Below are 23,348 nucleotides of genomic sequence, written 5' to 3'. Positions count from 1 at the left end.
AGGGGGCGCTCCGGAGCGAGCTTGGGAAACCCGCGGCTCTGGTGCCCTGGGATCCCGGGAAGGATGGAACAAAGGCTTCACAAACCCCTGGGCAGCTGATCCCGGGCTCTCAGGAAACAGCAGGCTGGAATGGCAGGGACGAACGCAAATCCCGGGTGGCAGACGAGATGTATCCAGATGGGAAAAACCACGGAGGCCCAGGCAGGCAGGGCGAGCAGGGCTACAGCGTAGCGAAAGCTCGAAGCAGCAGCGGGGCAGGGCAGCCACAGCCCGGTCTCCAGCAGGGCAGGGAAAGCGGCTTTTGGGGTCCCGGCGTTGCTTCCAGCAGGAAGAAAGAACGGCCAAAAAGAAAGAAGCAGCAGCTCCTTTCTCTGCAGCTTCTCTCTCCGGACGCTCAGAGCGAACTGTCCCCACACCCAGGTGTAGACAAAAGAGTAGCCAGGCCCGCCCCACTCCCCTTTTTGTCTTTCTTAAGTACAGCTATTTGTCCCCTAGCAACATGCATATGGGAGAAAATTCCTTTAACAGGAAAACCTAAGACTAAACTAAAACCCCAACACTGATAGAAGGAGAAACTGTAGTCAGATATGTGAAAGAGAGGGCCACCTACAGTTAGAAAATGACAAAACTAATGTTACGACCTGCCTTCTGCTGCTTGTTTGTGCTTTCTTTTTGGCCAGATACACACATGTGGATCAACTTTGGTGTTTGAAACTAACAGTGCTTAGTAGATACTCATACTCATCTTGCCCCTAAGCTCTAACCTTAAGCCCTTGAGCCAGCTGGTTAATCTTACCTGGACCTTTAGGTGTCCCTCTAAGTTTGTTGTATTCTATCTCAAGTAGCTTGACAAGCAGGATAGTGACAAACTCCTGCTATCACTAGCCCTTTTTAAACAGGATTACTGAATTTGCCTAATCATGACTGTTTATACTCTAATCATTCCCCTATTTGTGCTTCCTTATAGGCTGAAGATCAGTAAAGCAAATATTATCCTGCCTATAAGTGATATCAGGCATCCCTTTTTTTTTCTTATTGTCATGCTTGACTGGAAGCACATGGAGCTTCTCTGAGTTGAAGGACAGGAAAAGATGTGATTTCCTTAGTGTTATCCCTCACTCCATATGAGGCAGAGTGCCTCCTCAGCCTCTCCTTCCCCCAAGGCAAGGCAGACACCAAGAGCAGTGTGGATGGAAACAGGTGGGCTTGGCTGCCTTCCTGATCCTGTGCAGTTTGTTTCTGCTTGCCAAGAGAAGCTTACCTGAGCAGGGCAGGACCGTGCTGATGCCAGGCTGTTCCTCACCTCTATCAAAGGAGATGCCCTACTTGCTTGGAGACAGGAGGGAGGGGGAAAACCCTAATGGCTTGTGAGGTTTTGTAGAGTTCAAGGTCCTTCTTAGCAGCTGTAGTGTTTCCCTGTTTCCCACCAGCAAAGCTTAGAGCTCGCTGCTTGAGCTCACACACCCCAGCCGTAGCACAGAACTGATACTGACCTTGACACGTGATGTGTCAGTAGAGGCTTCATGGTTCGAGGTCACTGTGTGTTTGCATAGCAGTTCACATGGCTGGCTGGGTTCTCACTTGTCGTGCAGGTGCTGGGATGATAGAACTCCCTGATTTAATAGGCAGGAACCACAGAACCCTGGGTAAAAACTAAACTTAATCCAGAGCCTTCAGCTTTCCTCTCCTGTGTGCTGTCACTAAATTAAGTTAATGTTATCTGTCTTCATCAGGGTGTTGGGAAAACTAGTTCATTGTTGTTTGCATAGGGTTTTGCATGTGAAAAGGGAAGGCCCTTTGTTTGCTGCAGGTGTATTTTCTTCCCACTCAGAATTGCTATTTCTGTTAGGAAATAGAATAAACTTTTCTCAAACATATAAAGAAAGACTGGTTTTTTTGTGTGGTGTTTTTGCTTTCTGAATATTTGTTTCATCCCACATATGTTGACATTTGAAAATAAATTTATTTTCCTAAAGTTTATTCTGTGGGTTTTTACCAATTGCAGCCCTGAATAGCTGAGAACAAAAATTTTATGCAAGGTAATGGAGGGATAAAAATCCGTAATGAAAACAGTTTACATGTACATCCACTTGGAATACCTACTCAAAGATGAAGATATGCCCAGATCACAGGGTATTATCCTTGTCTCATTTGGCCAATTTCTGCTGTCTACTGATATGATTGATTTCTCTGAAGAAAAATTGTTCAACTTCTATAAATCTTACAGTACACAGCCATGAATAAGTGTGTATATAAAAAAAACTAGCCCACCTTTCACAGGCTAGGCAGCTCTAAGTCTGTGTTGCCTTCTCTTTCTCGATACTCAGCTGGAATAAGGCACTTGTTTTTCCAGTGCATTTAGTTCTGGTTGCTTGGTCCTGCTTGTGGTTTCTGCAGCCATTGATTGCTGTGTCTCCAAGGATATTTGCCATGTCCTGATATTTCTCAAGCTGAAGTAAACATCAGGCCTCCTCTTTCTGCATTCTTGATAGTACATGCATTTCTTCTTGCCTTACTTCCATCATTTGTTGACTGATGGGCCTGATGGTGCTGTTCCCTGTACTCAAACTGGCAGTCTTATGGTGGAGCGTTAGGAGGTGATGTACCTCATCCCTAATATGAACATCTTGTCTGCGGGTTGTTGTTTGCATTGATTAAGTAGTGTGTACCGGAGACTGCTGTGATACTTGGGTTTACTGTCAGAAGGAGTTTAGACAGAGGTAGAACCAAAGCAGCACTGTCTGCTGTGCTGTCCACAGGATGAATCAACAACCCTCATTGCACTAACCACAGCAGCATTTGCAATGGGTGAGTGTGTTCCTGCCAAGATGCAGTCAGTCCCCATACGAAGATTCTTCCAGGGGCTGGGAGAGCAGGGACTCTTGGACAAGAATAATTTTTACAGCTCAGGAAAGAATGCTTGGATGGTTTGTCCTCAAACATGGAAGCACATGGGTTGTGTTTATCTTTCCTAGCCATCATCCTGTTTGGCCATCATCACAGGCAAGATGATGTGATGGCATTTAGATTGTCAATATAGTCTATGAAAGGGCTACAGCACAGCTGACGGAGTCTTTAATCATTGGCAGCATGATGGGAGAAAGAGGCATTTACCCTTGGCAATTTCAAACAAAAAAATGTCTTTAAAAAGAGGCCAAGTATCGGGAAGGTAGAGGCAGGAAACCTCTCAGAGGTCTTCCAAGTTGCTTGCCACTTTGGGGAAAACATGTATCAGCTGTGATGTTACCTATCTCTGGTCCTGACCAGAGTCTCTCGGTGTGTATGTTCTTGTTCACAGCATGAGGCTCTGGATATTTCCCTGCAGCAGAGCTCTGGAGTGCCTTGCACATGCTTGTCTTGGAGTCAAGGGTTGATAATGCTTGTGTTGCAGAATTTCTGTCTCTATAACAAAACCAAGGATATAAAGGCTAAACATGTAAGAGTTCTCTGTTACTGCTTTCAGATTTGAAGTACTGCGTGTCAAGATAAGTGGATTTTTTCTTCCTGTGATTTATTCTTAAGATGATAAATCAGGGTTTATAAAAATTTGAGTTGTAATAGTGAAGATTTCTTTGCAAGTTGGTAATTTTTTGTGAAAAAATGTCTATAGAAGTGGAAATTATTTAAGTTCAAAGTAAACACTTCTAACGTACATCTGTCTCCAATCGAGGTGGTTTGTGACGTTAAGTATAGCTTGTGCTTGTGGATTTGGTCAGTATAGCTGACAGTTTATCTAGTAAAGAAAAAAAATCCCTCCCACAGTCACGCATATGCCTCAAACAGATCTCTGTGATTAAGTGTGCATAGGTATTTTCCAGTAAGTCACTCGTCAACTAAGTAGGATTAGGGTGATACTAAAAAGCTAGGGTGTAGATCTACTATAGAGAATTGGGCACACTGGAGCAGCAATGCAAGAGTTGTTCCAGGTTGAGCCTGTTATTAAGCAGCTATAGATTTGAGGCAGGTTTATAACTAAACACAAAAAGGCCACGTAGTAAATTCGAAAGAAGCTTAAAAGCTCTCTGAGGAACTTCCCATTCTTTTTCTTTTCTCGCACTTGTTTTCTTGTGTGCTGTAAGTATACCATGGAAATTTCTCAGAAAGTAGTTTTCTTTTTCTGTGAAAAACTTAAGTTTAAAATAATATGGCTCCTGTGACTGGAATGTTGGAATGGAAGGATACAGGCTCTTTAGGAAGGACAGGCAGAAGAAATGGAGGTGTCACCCTGTATGTCAGTAACCAGCTGGAGGGTGTGGAGCTGTACTTCAGGATGGATAAGGAACCGACCAAGAGCTTGTGGGTCAGGATTAAAGGGAGGGCAGGGCCAGGTAACCTTATAATGGGGTTTGCTAAAGGGAGTCCAACTAGGAGGCCGTACAAGAAAATTGGAGGGACTTTTTATAAAGGCATGTAGTGACTGGACAAGTGGGAATGGCTTCACACTGGAAAAGAGTAGGATTAGATACTAGTATGGAATTCTTTACGATGATGGTGGCGAGGTGCTGGACAGGTTACCCAGAGAAGTTGTGAATGCCTCATCCCTGGAACTGTTCAGGGCCAGTTTGGATAGAGCTCTGAGCTCTGGGCTAGTAGAAAGTGTCCCTGCCTATGGCAAAAGGGTTGGAACTAGACGTTTAAGGTCTGTCCCAACCCAGGCCATGCTATGATTCTGTGATTTGTCCTGTTACCAGATGAGCATTCCTGTTGCTTTTAGAAGTATCACCAAAATATTTAAAAAAGTAGCATATTATAGTTATATATGGCTACAAGAATCTCTCTTTCAGGAGTAGCAAAGACCCTAGCATTATATCATTCTTCCCTCTTCAGAGAGCACCTGAGACGTAGGCTGCTTATTTTAGGGGAGTTTTTCTTCTTGGAATTGTTCAGGTTTTTCTAAATGGAAAATATTTCTACAAAATGACATTCAGGTAAAAGCTCTCTACCAGAGTGAATTTGCTATTTGGACAAAAGGGATGGGAGCTATTATTCCAAGAGTATTAGCCTTCGCCTGAGACATAGACACTCAGGTTTTTTTGTTGTGGAAGAAATTCACTCACTCTCACACGCACTGTCTCGCCTTGCCCCAGTGAGTATTGCACACTGCATCACTGTAGTGTTATAATTTGAAGTTAAAATAGCACATTACATCACATTACCCAAAAGATTGACAGGCAATGTGTCTACCAGTATAAATACCTATTCACCAGACTGACTGCAGAATTGGCTTAGGGGAATTAGCACAGAGCAGTATAATAACCATGGTATTGCACTGTCTTATGGAAGGAAAAGATATCACCTTCTTTGTAGTCGTTTCAAAGCAATGTAAAGAAAAATTCCTTGTATGCATAGCGTAAAAATGCTACAAAATACTTGAAAAAGTAGTTGATGCAGTAGTAGTTTTTGTCATCTCTGTACCCCCATCACATGAATTTTGAGCTTTAGCTTAGTATCCTATTAGCATAAAAGCGACCCATAGACCAAACTGTACATTTGTAGCTACAAGACACTACAAAATAAATTCTTCTCACTCAATATCCTTTCATATTCTTCATATTCTTTCCTAGAATGTAGGGCCCAAAGGGATCTTTGCGTGCATCTACCCTGATGTCACTTGTAAAGTGGATCACAAAATACCATCCAGTGTTTCCTGAGTCTTCATGTGGTTGAATGCAAGTTTATGTAATTATATGTATGTGTATTTATGCATGTATATTTTTAGATGTTCATCTAACCCTGGTTTGCAGATGATACAGAATTTGAGACCAGCAATTTAGTCCACATGTTAATAATCATCCTATTTGAAAACATTTTCAGCTTGAGCTTTAAAAAATCACCCTCATTGAAAAAGCATGTCAGCCCTTTCTTGTGTTTCTGAAATGCAATGTAAACTCTTAGTGATTGTCTGCCTGAAGTGTAGGGTTATTTCCAAGGTTAATGTTTGTGCACAATAGCAACTACCTTTGCCTACTTTTAATATTTATTGTTACTAAATGCATTGTAAAAACCCAATTCCCTTTCTTTTTTAGAACTTGATTAATGCTAGATTTCTTATTTTTATTTTTTTCCCCTTTCAGTTTTACCAGTGCATGTGTTTGGTTTTTTAAAATTTGTTTTCCAATACCAGCATGTGACGATTCTGCATGTAGTGCACAATTCATTTGGATCTGATGACTGTGGCCTAGTGCCCACACTAAAATATATTTGAAGTTTTAAGAAATAAATCAAGTGATATGGTGAAGATACACTTGACTCTTGTCATGTGTTTTTGGCCTTTCCAAATCCCTGGACTGATTTAAAAATTTCCCATATGATTTGGCATTTGCATCTGCAGCATTAGTATAGTCAGAAGTCTCCATTTTGACAAATTCCACCTATCAGCTGTTAAGAAAATAGTGCAGGATAATCTTTTTGTCTGCCTAACTCTCAAATAAAAGGTGACATCTTGAAAAACCATTCCTTGTTTGCTGCAATAGCAGCAATAACATGTTCTTAAAAGTAAATTGGTTATAACTTTCCCAAACCATCGAAATGTTTTTAATTATGTGCATTTCGTATTTTAAAATGACCTCAGGCACCAAATGAACACATTTTTTCTGTCAAAGCAGATGGTAGATTAGTGTTGCCTCCCATGTAAACAATGAAAGTTGAGATTCCTTTTTTGGAATTATGGTGGGGTTTATTTGGGGTTTGATGTCAGGAGAAATAAATCAAAGCACCAACATCAGAAGTAAGCATGATTGTTCCTGAAATTCTTCTAAAAGAAAAGGGAAAGCAAAAAATTTTAATTCTTTATATATAAACTTTGCTGTGGCCTGTGCAGATTTGTTAGAGCTAAATGCAGCAAAGCAAGATTATGTGTTATGGTTTTGAAATTAGGAAAAAAATAAGCATTTTGATTCCTATATAGGTACGTTGATCTTTATAATGTTAGACAAAAAGATATGCAGCTCTAAAGCCATGGCACATCAGTGGTCACTACATGTACCTTTCTGAGTGGCACAATCCTTGATATATAAAAGTTAGAAGTGCAACACATCTTGCGAAGCTTTAAATACTACGCTGTGCTTGGCAGCTTCAGAAAGGAAATCATTCCTTTATTAGTCATCTGTCTCTGAGGCAACAGAAAAAAAAAGTGTTCCCAATTTACATAGGCAGCTTATAGTAAAACTGCTGCTGAATTGGGCTCTCAGTTGATCTTTGTGGGGGAATGGATCTGGGCTAAAACTCCTCAAAGTGGATGTGCTCCTGCACTTTGTCATGGGGACAGCAAATGCCAGTAGGATTTATGGATTACCATGTGACAGAAAAAGTTATCCACACATCAGAAAGGACAACAGTGATGGAAAGAGGACAGAGCAGGGATGCACAAGGAGTATGTATGCACGGGGAACCATACAGGAGTAGTGCTCAGGGGAGCTAACTGGTCTCTTCTGACACACGTCCATTAGAGGAATAATAAATACATTCCTCAGCATATTCGTTTTACACGGATCAGTGTACTCTTGTGACCTTACTCCAGTCTCAGCCCTTAGGTATCTAATTTTGGTTCCTGTTTTTCTCTGAGAAAAGTTACATAATACAGTTCATTTTGAATTTGTTTTGGGTGACTTGCACTCCCACATTTTTTGTTTGTGCTATACAGTACTTTATTGCCTTAATGGAAGGAGTATGAACTTCTTCCAGCATTGGGTCAAGTTGCATAGAAAATTAGCAAAAATCTGTCACATTTTTGTAATTGTTTTACAATGAATTTTTCATAGTATATGATTGAATACCTAATCCTACTTTGTTGTTTTGCTTGCATTCTGCTGCATTTCTGGTACTGTAGCCTGTCTGATACAAGTTGCGCATTTTGTGTCCGCTCTCAAGAGAAGCCACAGGTACCCTGTGCATCACATTCCCTCACAACCGCTTTGGGTTACTCTTTCTCCACCCAAGAATTCTCAGGGGAGCCTTGAGTTGATATGTGTTTTATCCTCTGCCTATTTTCCAGCAGTATTCCGTAGCCTTGAGGCATTTGTCAGAAGGTGAAGCATGAGAAATGCACTTGGTTGTGCTGATTTTGAGAAGGCAGGGGCCAATGCCCCATCAAGGGAAGGGAAAGGCCATGGACACTGCTCATGACAGGGATGAACTGTGTTGTTTCTTGGAAAATGAGAGGAAAGGGAAGCAAATCAAATAGGCTTTGGCAATAGTCCTAAACAGGTTGAGGAGGAGAATTAGCCACATTAATGATTAATGATAGCAAAGCTCATTCAGCTTGAAAAGTACTTTCTATAAGTGTTAAGTGCTGGCATTAAAAATGTATGCATTTTCATTTTAATCCACACTTTGCATCCGCAAATGGAGAGGAAAGGGAAGAGCCAGCAGTGTCATTATAGGAGTACTAATGACCTCACTACAGCTGAAATCACAGCTTGCCAAGGTATGCAACCTAGGGCCTGGGTCTTGCAGAGCGCAGCCTGTTGGTTGCTGGTACTGACTCTCTTGAAGTGTTCCACCACCCGCCCTGCAGAGCTCCAAATGAAGGCTTGGAAATCTTCTGCAAGTCAAACATCTTCTAAGTGAACAGTTGCCTCATTAAATCCCTGCTGAGGAAGACAAAGATTACATGTAGTCTGTCATGCATGGATTTCTTTGCACAATTAAAAATTTTATAAATATCAGTTATCTGATCTCTGTTTTTCTTTCCCAAAAAATTGACCTGCTTTCTCTAATGCATGGTAGACACAGGGAAAGGGGGCTCTAACAAATGATTTGTTGTGCTATCAAGGTGGTGGCAAGTTGCCACCAGAAATGCTGTGGACCAGAGCAACAGAGATTGTGTGGGCAGGAAGTAACATCTTTGCTGCAATCAAGCTGCAAGAGGTAAAATTTAGAATAATTTGTTAATAGAGGTGTCTGAAAGGAGCTGAATAGACAAATCAAGAGGCAGAAGAGAAAGAGAGGAGTTTTGAAGTCTGAACTTTTAACAGCTATAAGCCACATGCCTGAGGGTTAGGCTGGAAGGTGCTTGTTGACGGGCTGTTTGATTGCGCAGGCTGAAGGCAGAAGCAGTTTGGGAGAAGCAGTTTTGTGCTCTGACCTGAAGTTAGGCATACCAGCCTTGGCAAGGTCAATGCAGCCCGTTCCCTTCCAGGCTGGTGGTGAGTCAGCAGCTGCATACCTTTTTCAAATGTCTGGAAATGGTAACTAAAATCCTTGTTTTGCCAGTTTGCTGCAGAGTGTGTAATCCTTCTTGCCTCCCACACAGCTGTATGCAGAGCTGGTTTCATTTCTCTCTGCTGTTGGTCTAGCCTCACTCTTTATTCACACATCTGCTAGGAGAGAGTTAGGGACCTCGTTCTGTAATTGTCTGCAGTTCGCTAATGCCAGCTGAGCTCACAAGCAGAATGAAAACATCACAGGGTGCCCCATCCACTGGGAAGCAGACCCTCGTTTGCTCTTTCTGTGTAGCGTTGGGCAGGTAGAAGTTGGATGGTATCAGCAGAGAGCTGGGTCTCTTCATCGCTCCCTTGCCTTCCCAATAGATGCCTATGCATTAGCTCTCAGCTTGATGTAGGAAGGATGGAGGTGGAGGGGGGTTGTTGCTCTTCAAGAATAACAAGGTTTGATCTTAATTTGCCCTTGGTCAAAAATACCCACTTTTCTTCTCTGTTTTGTTGACAGCCGCGTGGTGCACTGCTGTGTTAGAGACTACATTTTCAGTTATGAGTTGGGTAAAATGCTGTGGTTGCTAGGGGAGAAAAGTATTAGTATTACCAATATTTATTATTTGGTCCCCATGGAAACTGTAGTTCTTCAGGGAGTCCTAATTCTCACATTTTTCCTTTCTATGGAAAAGTTACTTCTTTAACTATGACGTTGAAATAGTTATTTTCCAGGAATAGATGGCAAGATACACAACTCCCTTTGTGCTCTAGTATGCTTGACAGATGTCTCTCTATGGGGAATTACTGCTTACTAGGCTATGTTGTGGCTTCCAGTTAGGCAGTGATCTTCAGAGTGTGGTTAATCTAATTGTGTCATGGAGGTGTTTTATTGTTTTTGCCCCCTCTGCTTCCTGTTCGATTTGTGCTTTCCCCATTGTTATTTTTTAATTTGCTGCATATTTTAAATTGATGAAGAGTTATTTTGTTAATTTTGGTTTAAGTGATCCTGGAGGTCTTTTTCAACCTAAATGATTCTATGATTTGATAGGGAAATGAACTTCCTGTTTTCTACTTGTAGCAAAAGCTATGAGTGTGGCTCATGGCTGTAAAAGGGACACAGTAGTACCTGTTTGATTTCGAAGTTTGAGTTCTTCAGATTTTTAGACTAAAGCTGTTAAAATACTGAGTGATTTATCATTCACAGAATAGTTAACTCAGTGTTTGGCTCTCTTACAGTGCCTAAAACAGTATGTGGAACTTCTGATCAAAGAAGGTCTAGAAACAGCAATCAGCTGCCCAGATGCTGCCTGCCCAAAGAGAGGTCATCTGCAAGAAAATGAGGTACGCTTTTCCTGCAAACAGGGTGTTTTATTTTCCTTACAGGATGTTTAAATAGGTCTTGCTTTTTATGTTACAGCTTCCATTGTTGACAATATATATCTTAATTAATTCTTCAAAGGTCAAATACTCTGTCTCTCTTTGTTTAAAAGGACTTAGATTATTACTGTTCCTAACTAGAACTTTTTTCTTCTTTTCCTTCTTTGAACAGATTGAGTGTATGGTTGCATCAGAAATCATGCAAAGGTATAAGAAGCTACAGTTTGAAAGAGGTAACACGTGTAACACTACCCACTGAAGGCTGTGAGAATGGGTTTGTTTCAGAGTGATCCTATAAATCTGAATCTCTGTATATGTTCTTGAAGTAGCATTGTGTGTTAATTGCTTGGTCATCAGAAAGAAAAACCCTAAAACCTAAAAAGTAATTGCTTCTGTTCTTGCCTGCATGATTCCCAGAACTGCAGCACTCTGGGAATAAACTAAGGAAAGAAAATTGCTATGTATTATATTCCTAAATAACTAAGGAGGGAGTGACTTCTATTTTGAGCTTTGCTGTTTAAGTTGCCTACTAGTACTGTAGGGGCTGGAGAAGAATACTGACCTCTTTCACAGAGCCAACATTATCTCCTGGGATGGCATTTGGTACAGAATTAATGGGTGGTTCTGTGTGTAATGATACAAGCATGTTAAGAACATAAGCTGACTGTGTGCCTATGGAGATGTGGAATGGTGTGGCCATAGAGAACTTACAGTAAGGTTTTACTGAGGGCAGGACCCAGCCTAGAAACCACTGCAGTAATTTATTGCCTTCAGTAGGCTTTGAAACATGAAATGACTTACGTGTAAGGAGCCTCCAAGAAAGGGAGGAAACTGTATCTTATGCTGTTGTTAATCATGTGGTTACATTAGGGTAGAAGTCAACTTGAAATAGGTTCCTCTGGGCAAGGCATTGTAAAAACACTTTCTGGTGGGTTTTACGGCATAGTATACGCTGTATTTAACTTCAAGTACAACTGTAAAAAAACACATCTCATTCTCAGAACAAGTTTAGTTCAGTGAATGAAAGTGGGCAATTAATTGAGACTTGTGAAACTCACTTTGGTTTGGTGCCTGTTCGCAAAGCAGGCCAAATTTATGTCAAAGTAGGTTGCATAAATTAAAAAGCTCCTTTTGAAAATTTGTGTCTTCAAATGCCGTGCCAGTCAACCTCAGCTGGAATGCATTGTTATGGAAGGCTGATCTTGTATCCGCCTTTGAATTTGGTTCTTTTATGTCCCTTTGCAGAAGTGCTTTTGGATCCATGCCGGACTTGGTGTCCATCCTCTACTTGCCAGGCAGTTTGCCAGCTCCAGGAATCAAGCCCACAGGACCCTCAACTGGTGCAGTGCAAAGTGTGTGACATTGAGTTCTGCTCTGCTTGCAAATCTAATTGGCATCCAGGTCAAGGCTGTCAAGAGAACATGCCAATCTCTTTTCTTCCAGGAGAAACAAGGTAAAATACTGCAAAAAATCAAGTATTTAGAAGCTAAACACTCAATCGTTGAACAAATCGGATTATGAATAGTAAAGAAGCATTTTCCTGATGTTTTGTTCTAAAGCTGTTTCCTTCACTTAGTCATTCCTGTTCTTTAAATGCTGTATTCTAAAACTGAATAGCTCTTGGCAGCCTTACTCTTTGCCGCCATTCCCAGCAAAGCACAAAGGAGCTGCTTAAGCCTTTGGCCTTTTGCCCTAGTGGGAAAAATATGACATCCAGGCAGCTCATCAGCTTCTCTTGAGAGATGATCTTGTTACTGCTGCTCTCCTGGACAATGTGAGAGTTGATTACATCATGCCAGACAGTGATTTTTAGGATACCCTGTCAATCATCCCCTCTGCTGCACATTTGGCCTATGATCTTAGGTTCTGTTTCAAGTGGTCTCTGGTGGCAAACTGCAGCCACTGAATAAGAAAGGCCATTGTGCATGTGTTCCACGTCATGTTTGGGCTTTTTCAAAGATTGTATTGCACTCCAAGGCATCATTAAAGCCCTGCCCATCCTTGGACTTAGTTACTCATAACTTATCTTCTTTGACACTTTGCTGTAACAGATGACTAGCTAGGATGCTGTCATGATGAGTTCCTGATCAAATACGCTAACTTTTGCACATGCTTTTGTGTGTCCTTGACAAGAACTGAAGGTTGCTAAACTTCATGGCGAGGTAACAAACTTAATCTATTTTTGTTTAGTGCTCTGGTTGCTTTTAGTTTTCATTTCACGCTTCATTTTTTTACTTCACCAAGTAAAAGTAAAATTTGTTTTTTCATATTCTGGAGCATAATGTGCCTCTTAGCAGCATTTGGAGTTTCATATACATTTTATGTATACAAAGCATTTTTTTCTAGTACAGTAGCCCCTAGCGTTAGTAATTAGTGTGTGTCCTTTTATCCTGCTGTTGGGCAAATCAATCAATCAATCATGAGTCCTGTTTTCCAGCAAACTGTTGATTCCCCATCAGTCATTATTGTATTTCACACTGGCAGTAGCTGCAGGAATTGTCATTTAAGGTACATTTTAGTTGTTAGCATAAAACCTGCACACAGTAGAAAGCTACTCAAGGGAGATAGAAGTTGTTCCACTGTTTAAACATTCCTCTGTCTTGTGCCCATTATGTGAGGGGACACCTGTGGTTCTGCACACTTGTGCAAGAAGAGTCAGTGCTGACCCTAACTCATGAATAGTGACTTGTTAGCACTCTGTTGACAAAGTTTAACTGAAAATGAAAGAATGACATGCACCAAAACCTTAGGGTTCTTGATTTGGAAGGAAACTCCTGGGGAGAATCCTCAAGGAAGGCACAGACGAGTAATCTATCCCTGGTGCACTAGTCCAAAGGAATGTGGTCTGGGGTTTTTTGTGCAATCATGGGATTGTTTCTTCATCTGAGAAAGAAAGGGGAGAAAAGGAAAATAATCTAGATGTACAAAACATTTAGGTGTGAGCTAGCTGCTGCTCATCTGATACATTACAGGAGAAAACTGTTCAATATCTATTAGTACCACTCTATAACAAAACCAGCTGGTTTTTACATGGTAAAGAAAATATCCTAACTTTTACGTAGACACTGTAGTCATTAAATATCTTTTTCTAGAGATATGTTTGAAAAGTAGTGTGTAGCCAAAATATCTGAATAATAAAACTCACTTGAATACCTGAATCTCTAGTAATTTCTCTTTTTTTAAACAAAAAAGCAGGCTTGCCTTCGTAGCACAGTTCTTAGTAGACATTCTTCTCTAAACTGACATGGCCACACATTTTACTAATTTCTCACTCTCTCCCACAGTTCAGTTTTTAAAATGGAAGATGATGATGCTCCAATCAAACGCTGTCCAAAGTGTAAAGTTTACATTGAACGAGATGAAGGCTGTGCCCAAATGATGTGTAAGAATTGCAAACATGCCTTTTGCTGGTACTGTCTGGAATCTCTTGATGTGAGTACATGCAATGCACTCTGGCTCTCAGAAGCTTAAAAGTTCATTGCTTTGCCATCCAGCTGTCTCTTTAATCAATTAAATAAATAGCTCACTAGCTTCTGGCCATAACTGACCAGAGCTGATGCTGGGAATTTGATAGGATTTGTATCCTCTGTTTTACTTGTCTGACCTGTATGAACTTAGCATTTAGTCTGAGTCAGTAAATAAATAGTTAAATTTTATGACAAGAATCTGTTCATGATCTTTACATGGCACCTAACATGGAGAGGGGTGTGTCTTTTTTTTTCCAGTAGTGACTTTTCAATGTTGCCTTTCTTGAAGGCATTACAGTGTGAGACTAGCAATGCTTTTAGTCTGAGGAAATTTAAAAAACTATATGTGGTATGTCACTAGCAGTCAGATTTGTTTACCATTCATTGTATTCTGTTGGACAAGAAATAGATCTGACATAGGAGAAAGAATGCAGTGTTCTCACAACACCAGGAATTTATTGGTCTATAAGCTGCTGCTGTCATATGTTTATATTTTTTTATAATCAGCCTGTTATCATGCCTACAGATCAGAGTATGTACAATACACAGCATCTGTTTCCATGTCATCAGTTTTACTTTGTAACATTGTTAACAATAGCAAAGGAAATTAGGTTCCTGAAAGCTACTGCGACTATTCAAATCCTGTGGTTGTCCCATTTGAATACTTTACTAACAATCCTGAAGTCACAGGCTTCTCACATGCTCTCATAGATAAAAAAAGCAGTGTTCACTTATAACTAGGCCTGCAATCTTGGCTGGTTTGTGAGATGCTTACAGGACCGATAGGGACATAATATCTGAAAAATCTGTATTGTCTTTCTGTTCTTCAGCTAGGTAAAGGAACCAACTTTGGGAAGTCTGCAGTACAAGTACTGATTTTCCTTTGCTCCTTCTGTATGTGTGTAAAATACATGTAATGGTTGGCTTATCTTCTTGGATTCTCTTGCTAAACTTCATGCTAGCATTTAAATATGCAGCCTGAGACCTTTTGGGAGAAGAATTTGTTATAATCTACAACACACGCCAAACAAACGTGTTTGTGAAGACACCTAACTGTAAACAAAGCACTTTGGAAAGGTTGGACGTGGCTGTATCTGCTTGCTTCTATCTTCCTGTGTGATTCCTGGGTTTAAATTGTCAGGATATAGTATTTTGTAACTTGAAGAACTTCTGTTTATTGCCTACCTTCTCATTCAATATTTTGTAGGATGATTTTCTCCTTATACATTATGACAAAGGACCTTGTCGAAACAAGCTGGGGCACTCCAGGGCGTCTGTTATCTGGCACAGGACACAGGTAAAGCTCAGATCTTTGAAAGCTCTCTACAGGTCTGCTGCTGTCATTTTAACGCCTCGTTTTAACACCTTAGGGTAAAATTCTGTGCCAAATGGTACCTGATTTTCATAGCAGATAAAAAGAGGGCAGTAGCTTGGAGTGGAACAATTAGCTCTCCTGGAGAAGAGCCTCCTTGGCAAAACACCACTGAGAAGAAAAGATACATTTGCAGAGCAAGTTCAGTGCCAGTCCAGATATCTTCTCACTGAATTTGGAGGATGAATTAGGTTGCCATCGTCAGTATTATTTTCAAGCAAGCTCTTCCTGCAAGGCATTTTTAGCTCTGGATCCAGAGCTGGAAAGGAATTAACCTGAATACAGTCATTAACTAGCTATGGACTCCATCGGACTCGTTCCTGTAGGCTGGATAGAAAGTAACCCTGAAGGTTTTTCAGTCGTTTCAAACACAGATTCAAACTGACAATTGCAGAGAGTGTGGGAATACCTCTTGTAGTCTAGATTCAGTGTTGCTAGACTCAGCAGGAATGCTGGTAATAAAAGAGCTCTCTGCAGCACTTTGATGCATGCAGTATAAATGCTCATGTGTGACTTGGTCCAATCTACCGCCTTTACAGTCACTTCAGAGATACGGGGACATCTGCATATCTGAGTCATCTCTTCCTAAATTAACTGTGTGCCTGTAAAAAGCTACCTTAGCTTCAGATGAGGTACTTTTCTTGAAGTACAGATGTCTTTCCATGTGAGCAAAAACCCCAAGTCTATAGAATAATCATCAAGTCTGGATAAACAGCTAAACTGAAATACAGAAGGATCTCACCCCTCTCCTTCCACCCACACCGCTGGGTGTCTGAGCTGTGGACTGGGTTTTGCTTGGATTAGCCAGTGGTATCTCACGAAGTGAGTACATTAAGCTTACTTGACAAAGCTGTAGTATGAGGTGATTAATCTGGTATTTGGAATATGCTCTAAGCCATTGCAGTTTGTGCAGATCTGTTTGATACACGGCATGTTTGATAATCTGGTCATTGTTGAGAAAGGTGATAATTCACTACTAGTCAAAATATAATTCTGCTAAACCCACTGAAGCCAAATCAACACTGCAGTTGTTTCCTTATGTTAACTTTGACTAAGTTGTTAAATTTCTTCTTAGATTTATCCAAAGCAAATTGAGGTGAGTCTTTGGTTTGTTTTTTGTGGGTTTAAAAAAATACTTGTTTTGGCCAGAGAAAATGGCTTGATGCCTAGTAGGGCAGCAATTTCTTCAGAAGAAAAAGAACCAAGTAAAAAGTAAATAAATAATACTCAGCACACAGTTTGACTTAAAAATAAACACCTCCCTCCCCCCCCCCCAACCACATCAAAAAACAAAACTAGCAAAACAAAAAAAAATGAAACTTTATGATTTATTTGATGGCATATTGAGGCTGAAAGGAAGGTGTAAATAGATGTTTTATATTAATTACGAGTAGTCAGTCTGGTGCACTGAATTGCCAAGTTCTAGCTTGGCTCTGTCTGACCAGTGCACTCAGCCTGGGCTGCAAAGAGCAGCATGGCAATAGATGCAGCTCATGTTTTTTAAAGATGAGAATTGAACTTTGGTTTCTGGGAAATAAATGTAAAGATTAGTAGAAGTTGCATCAGATTGTCAGCACCACCAAAATAAAGAGAATGAGTTATGAAACGTGCCCACCTCTGAAGCTGAAAAAGAAATTGTTGCTGGGAAGAAATAGAATCGTTAGAGCAAGGCAGCTCGGGCTCCTCATGGCCGGGCAGCCGCGCCCGGCATGCTGATCAGGGTGGGTGCGTGTGCGCCGGGAGCGCTGTCCCACAGCGCCATCTCCCGCGGCTGCCCGGCGCTCCCACCGCCGAAGTTCCGCGGCAGCACAACCTCGGACCATGTGCAAGATCATCAACACCAAATTATCCGTGGCCAGCAAAAGTGCTACTGCATCATCCCATGCTAATTTAATATTTGCCAGCTAATTGAAGTGGCGTATCTAGCCCTGACTAGAAGAATCCTTAATGAGTAATGCACTCTTAATTTCGTTTCACCTTCTGCTGTGAGGTTTTGCTATTGCATTAGCAATCCACTCTTGCCTTCATTATTCAAAATTATTCAGAGACACTCTCATATGAATAAATCTAAGTTATTTTCTCAAATAATTTGTGGGCATATTGTTGCAGCATCACTCTTAGAGTTGCCTATGGCAAATGGGAAACTTTCTCAGGCAATGAAGCTCAACTTGAATGTTTTTTAAATAATTTTCCAAATCCACGCTCTGTAGAAATTACTACTTTGTCACATTGACCAGATGGGTAAATCTATGGTCCTCTGCTCATGCTGGGAAGGAGGTGATCAATAAATGTCAATGGAAAAGAGTTAGATCTTGTTCCCTGAAGCAGCAGGCTGAGCTCAGGTCTGACTGCAAAAAGCCATTGCATATGCAAAGTCCTCCTGTAGCCCCTAGTGTTTGTAATCTGTGATTGAAATTCCCAAGGTTGTGGGTATGCTGGTGGGACATTTGTGGGAGTATTCCCAGATTCTCTGAACACCACCAACACCTTGACTAATTCTTCTTGAAGCTTTCCTCAGAAAAAAAGGGAGCATTTGAAAGTGGAAGTCTTAACTTTCTTGTAGCCTTGATTCCAATATTTAGTATTTAGGTTTGATCCAGAAAAAAAGTAGTGATTTGCTTCAGTATTTTTTTGAGATAAAGGAAAACTCAAAAAGGCAAATAGCCTTCTGCATCACTTTGTATGATAAAACAGTTGTGTGGCACAGTTTGACTGGAGCCATAAAACACAAACATTCACACTCTGCTTTCACTCACATTTACTGGTCACAGGAGCTGACTGTAGTATACCTGTGGGAGGGTCCTGGCTCTGATAAGGTCAGTGGCATTTGCTGAAGTCTTTGATGGACACAGATGATGCAATGGTGTCAGCAGACACAGAATCTAGGCAATGCTATCCCTGACTCAATGCTATCCCTTTCTCTTACAGGTAGTAGGCATTTTTGCAGGATTTGGTCTTCTACTTTTGGTGGCCTCCCCTTTCCTTCTACTTGCTACACCATTTGTTCTGTGCTGCAAGTGCAAATGTAATAAAGGAGATGATGACCCTCTACCTACCTAGCCTGGGAGAAGATTGGACTCATCACATGTTTTGATTTTACTGTTGCTGTTACGTTTCCCTCTTGCACTTACATTGCTGTAGCCTTACGTGCCCCATTCTGCTTTTCATTGACACAGTCTTGATTCCAGGAACTGTTGTTACTACCGTTGTACAGATCACTTGATAATAGACAAGGAGGGTAATAGAAGGCAAGTTAGGTGCTAAAGGGAGACCACAGACCTGAGTAGCTATCTGAAATGAAGAGGTGATACTGCTAAATATAGTACAAAAAGTTGGTGCTGCCTTGCTGGTGAACTGGAAACTGTACTGAATGACATCAGCAAGCCAAGCTGAAAAAGCATACAAACTTCTGCATATCTATTTGCTTCCAAATTTGGTGTTTTAAACATATGTTTAAGTTGCCTACTATTTAAATCAGATAGTCAACTTTGTGTGACTTTATTACACATCTGTTTTTGTTAAAGCCATCACAATGTCCTTTTTAGTACCTATTTTTCCAAGTGTAACAAAATTAGTAAGGTGCATATAGGCCATCCTATGCCTTTCTTGAAATTTTGGGAGGATCAGAGGGACAAGTTGGTCCTACTGCCTTCCACAAATTTTATAAAGTCTTATAGGAAATTTGTTTGGTTAAAAACTACATTTTAAAATTAATTGATGAAGCTGAAAGGTTGAATGGTGACACAAACCTGCTATTTAATCAAGTTTCTTTTAAAAATGCATTGATGGTATTGATTACCCCTGGACCACTAGTGTTTTTCTGAATTGTTATTTTTTGCTGTTGTTTAGGGTTCTGGTACACTTACAGGGCTGTGTAAGTTCTAATCCAGGTATCTTAATCTTTTTATAGATACATAGAGATATATATATATATATATATAATCCTATTTAAACCAAATGTGTAAATAGCTGTGCTATTGAAATATTTTGGAAATTCAGGATAGCTTGCTTCTGTCTTTAGGACAACTATTAAAAAATACAGGACTAACATTACTATTTAGCAGACTCTTGGGTTATCAATGAGTCTTTCTTTTTAAATACAAAAATACGTCATGGTTATCCCTGTAGTTAATATGAAAATGCCTGGGATATTTGTGGAAATTGTACTTTGCATTTAAACTACTTAGCCCATTTTCCAGAGTTAATATTGTATGATATGTGGTGTATTATGTTAATAACAATACTGTGACAAAATAAGTTTTTATTTGAGAACTAATCACTTGATAGTTTTGCAGAATTCAGTGCTGTGTTTTCAGGGCAGTAAAGCGTGCTGTTCAACATACTACATCATTGAGGTTTCTCTTTAAAAATATTTTGTTGAAAACCATTTTGCTCTGATTTTAAATGCTACAAGAATTTGACTAGTAACTTCTTGCCATGAAATATGAAGCACCTGAGACAATGTGTATGTCTGTAGTACTGAAGCAAAACATTGTTTTGAATGGCTTCTGGACTGAAGTTGTACTGCATTTTTTCTTCATCATTTATTTCTTTGTGTCGGCAGTGTACTGAGATGGATGAATATCTTGAAGCCAAGATAACTTTCCACTGAAAATATCTTAATATTCTCAAATGGATCTGGCTGCTGTCACAGGCTGGGAATATGTTTTCATACCTCAACCATAAAAAAAAATCCTTGTTATCTTTTGTTTTACACTGTCTATCTGTTAAATAAAAATGTTGTAGGATACAGTTTTGAAAAGGGACAATTTCTTTTTATAAAACTTCTCCCTTATCTTCCAAGTATAGTGCTATCCAAATACAAACTGTATATAACCAGAGATTTTAGCTCTAGGAGCTGAAGATTATCTGCATTTCACTTGCTTGGCTTGATTTTAATGAGTTCAGCCTCTGTAATGTGAATAAAAAGGATAGCTGGTTTCCAGCAAATCTGAACTCCTTGTGATATCTTCAGATTGTTTATGGCAATGCACAGTTCATATCTTTTGTTATCTGAGTATTTTTAGTATTTCAGCTATCTTTATTACTAAAAATTGCTTAGTTGTTAAAGAATATCCATAGGGAAGTCTGGTAATTGATCCATGTTTGCCAGCTCCCAGGGGTGTGTCAAGCACTGCTGACTTGAGCAGGCAGGGAAGTGCTTGTGTTCCTCTGGCTCTGGCATCAGCTCAGTCCATCTCCCAGAGGGATCCCAAGCCACACACCTGAGTTGTCCTGCGTCACAGCTTCATTGTGCAGAATTAATGGAAACCCTTCTGCAAAGGACAGCTTCCTGCAGGTAAGCTTGAACTATGGCCTTTCCTCCTTGGCCCTGTAATTCTGTTTAACTGGAGAAAAAAAACTCTGGACAATAGGATGTAAAGACTTCATGGGTTATTAATTTTCTAGCTGGGGGCACTGAGGGATTTTGCTGTATTGTGGCTGTGACTGATGACCAGTTCTCCTACTGGGATCATAGTAAGCAGGAGAGGTTCAGTGGCCTGTGAACAGTATTGAGTGTCCTGGTATGAGGAGGTTTATTTTCTCTGTGACTTTCTGAGAGGTTTTATGTGGAAATACAGCAAAATTTGACTTTTCCAAAGTGCTGTGCAGCCAGTTAATAGTCAATGTCAAAATTAATGCATTTCCAGATTTAAAAGAAAAAGGAAAGAGAAATAAGTTCTTTGCAAATACAGAAATTTTAAAATGATAATTTATAATTGATACTCACAGGTAACATTATGTATAATCAGAAAACTGTGTCAGTATTTCTCTGATCTCAACGTACTTGAATTTCTACTGGTGATTTTAACGACACAGCTCTTGTTTCGCATCCCAGCTGTTGGGATAGACTATATGCCTACATATATTTACCAAATACCTACCTAGTCTCTTCAGGTTTGCTAAATGTCATTCCATCTGTATTCTCGGGGATTTTTTGTTTGTTTTTGTTATTGTTAATATTATTATTACTACTATTACTATTTTTAATGCTGATTTGGTTCCAAAGTAGCAACTTTTGGTGGTGATGTATTAAATTCAGGGTGCTTTTATGTTACAGCTTATGTTGATACTGTGACATTTAATACCCTAAAACTGAATTGTAAATACATCATTTTAAACTCTGACATTTAAACCTCCTGCCATGGGAATGTTTGTTTCTTCTTCTTTTCAAATGAAAATCTGTTACAACAGCTATGGCTTTTTTTGAACCAGAAAAATAAGTATCACAGCATGATTTTTGTTGCATTTTTATGGTTATGCTATTATTTAGGGGGTGTATATTCACACAGAATCGTAGAATATTCTGAGTTGAAGGGACCCACAAGAATCAAGTCCAGCTCTTAATTGAAAGGCCTGTTTGTAAATGCTGTTTAATGGAGTTTGTAACAGTACATCATCTGCATGTTCTTCTGGGGTGTCATGTGGTGTCGTGTCTAGTGAGTGTGGAGTCCCAGTTCCAGAGGCTGTGCATCTCCCTAGGCTTGCCATTAGCTGGGCTGAAGCCAGTCCTGAGAGAGATCAGGAGCGCAGCCCACTTCATCTTCAGTGGTGGTAGTGTTGGGTTTTTCCCTGTGACATTGGACAAGTCACTTACCACCTTTTATCTCAGTTTAACCATCTTATAAGTGAATGGACCAGTGTTTACTTCAGGAGGGCTGTGGGGGCAAATTCATTGGTTTTGAGGCTCTTCAAAATGAACAATTATATACAAAAGATTACTGTAGTTTTATGTTAATATTTCAGTTGTATTCATGTTGGCATTCATCCTGAAGCCTCCTACTACTGACCTTAGCATGTCAAGAATTTAGGATACTGTCCCCCGCATACTAAGAAGCATGATCTTTTCTCAGATATTCTGGTGCATAAATTAGGCAAAAGCCCAAATAACGGCTGACTGGATCAACACTTCAGTGTACAGCTGAGCTCCTGACATGCAGAAGACAATCAAAATTAGTGAAAAGCTCTCATTTACGGAGCTGACAGGATAAAATATCCATAGGTCAGAAAAATACGAAGTTCTTTTTTTAAAAAATTGTTGTGGGCAGGAAGATTAAAATGAAGTTCTGTGTGCATTTCATCTATAGGCCTTTTACTGTATAGGAATGAATATTTTTAATGCAGACCATTATCATTATAGTGAGGTGCAGCATGCATAAACCTTTGTGCAGGTTTGCTTTTTTAAAACCAAAGTTTGTACATTTCATGTACATAATCTAAAAGCCTGAGGGAAACAAGTAAATTACAGTTGTTGATCACAGTGATATTAAGGACATCAAAAAAGCCAGCATCAGCCCTTAATTGCTCATGCACTTGTACTAAGTAAGGCATGCTATTTGTGTTTAGAGCCCTGTGGCCTTCATTACTGCTTTGATTTGTGTATATGTTATAAGAATTCCAGGAACATTAGGTACAGGTACATGGTACATAACTGAACCTTTCTTGATCATTTCATTATGATGTATTTTAAAATTGTATAGGGATAAGCATGAAGGAGTCATGCATATGTATAAATAATGTATTTGACCAGTGTAAAAATAGTTCTGTTGATGTATTTGAAATGTAAGTGCATTTTGTGCCACTAACACTGTGATGTATAAAGGAGCTGTTGAATGCCTTTTAATGTGGTGTTTTGTACTTTGAATCATATTGGAGAGTTTAATTTGTAATTTCAATAGATATTTTAAATGAATGTGTTTCCTGTGATTCTTCATAGTGACTTTTCCCTGTGCTTCTCTGCCTCTCAGTCCTTTGGAGCAAGCACAGCCTGCGGCCTGGAGACCTCCTGCCACAATTCTGGGCATAATTGTGGTTTCTGACTCATCATCTCTCAGCTTAGCTAAAAGAGGGAATCTGGGTATCTCTAGTGCTAATTTGGTGCACAGCTGGGTCCTTGTCCTAGCTCCTGTTGCAGTCCGGGGATGGATGCTCTAGCCAGGTGAACATGCTGCCCCAAGGATCACTCTGAGGTGTGTGTGT

The 23,348-nt window shown here is 40.0% G+C and overlaps 1 protein-coding gene across 2 annotated transcripts in view; it reads left to right on the top strand.

The window, feature by feature from the left end:
* The window catches only part of RNF144A (ring finger protein 144A), a 72,804-nt gene extending 49,743 nt beyond the window's left edge, over positions 1-23,061 (top strand). The window contains exons 4-10 of one of the 2 annotated variants that reach the window (XM_048296904.1): positions 10,389-10,493; positions 10,702-10,762; positions 11,775-11,982; positions 13,814-13,961; positions 15,204-15,293; positions 18,125-18,184; positions 18,297-23,061. In XM_048296904.1, coding sequence (XP_048152861.1) covers positions 10,389-10,493; positions 10,702-10,762; positions 11,775-11,982; positions 13,814-13,961; positions 15,204-15,293; positions 18,125-18,184; positions 18,297-18,428 — 804 coding nt within the window. In that variant the 3' untranslated portion in view covers positions 18,429-23,061. The remainder of the gene's footprint in view (positions 1-10,388; positions 10,494-10,701; positions 10,763-11,774; positions 11,983-13,813; positions 13,962-15,203; positions 15,294-18,124; positions 18,185-18,296) is intronic. The other variant, XM_048296905.1, reaches the window with a different exon arrangement.
* Positions 23,062-23,348: the final 287 nt, after the last annotated feature.

The sequence above is a fragment of the Corvus hawaiiensis genome, chromosome 3 (genome assembly GCF_020740725.1).
Source record: "Corvus hawaiiensis isolate bCorHaw1 chromosome 3, bCorHaw1.pri.cur, whole genome shotgun sequence".
Lineage (NCBI taxonomy): Eukaryota > Metazoa > Chordata > Aves > Passeriformes > Corvidae > Corvus > Corvus hawaiiensis.
The sequence above is the reverse complement of the archived record's forward strand: the minus strand, read 5'-3'. Positions and strand labels throughout refer to the sequence as shown.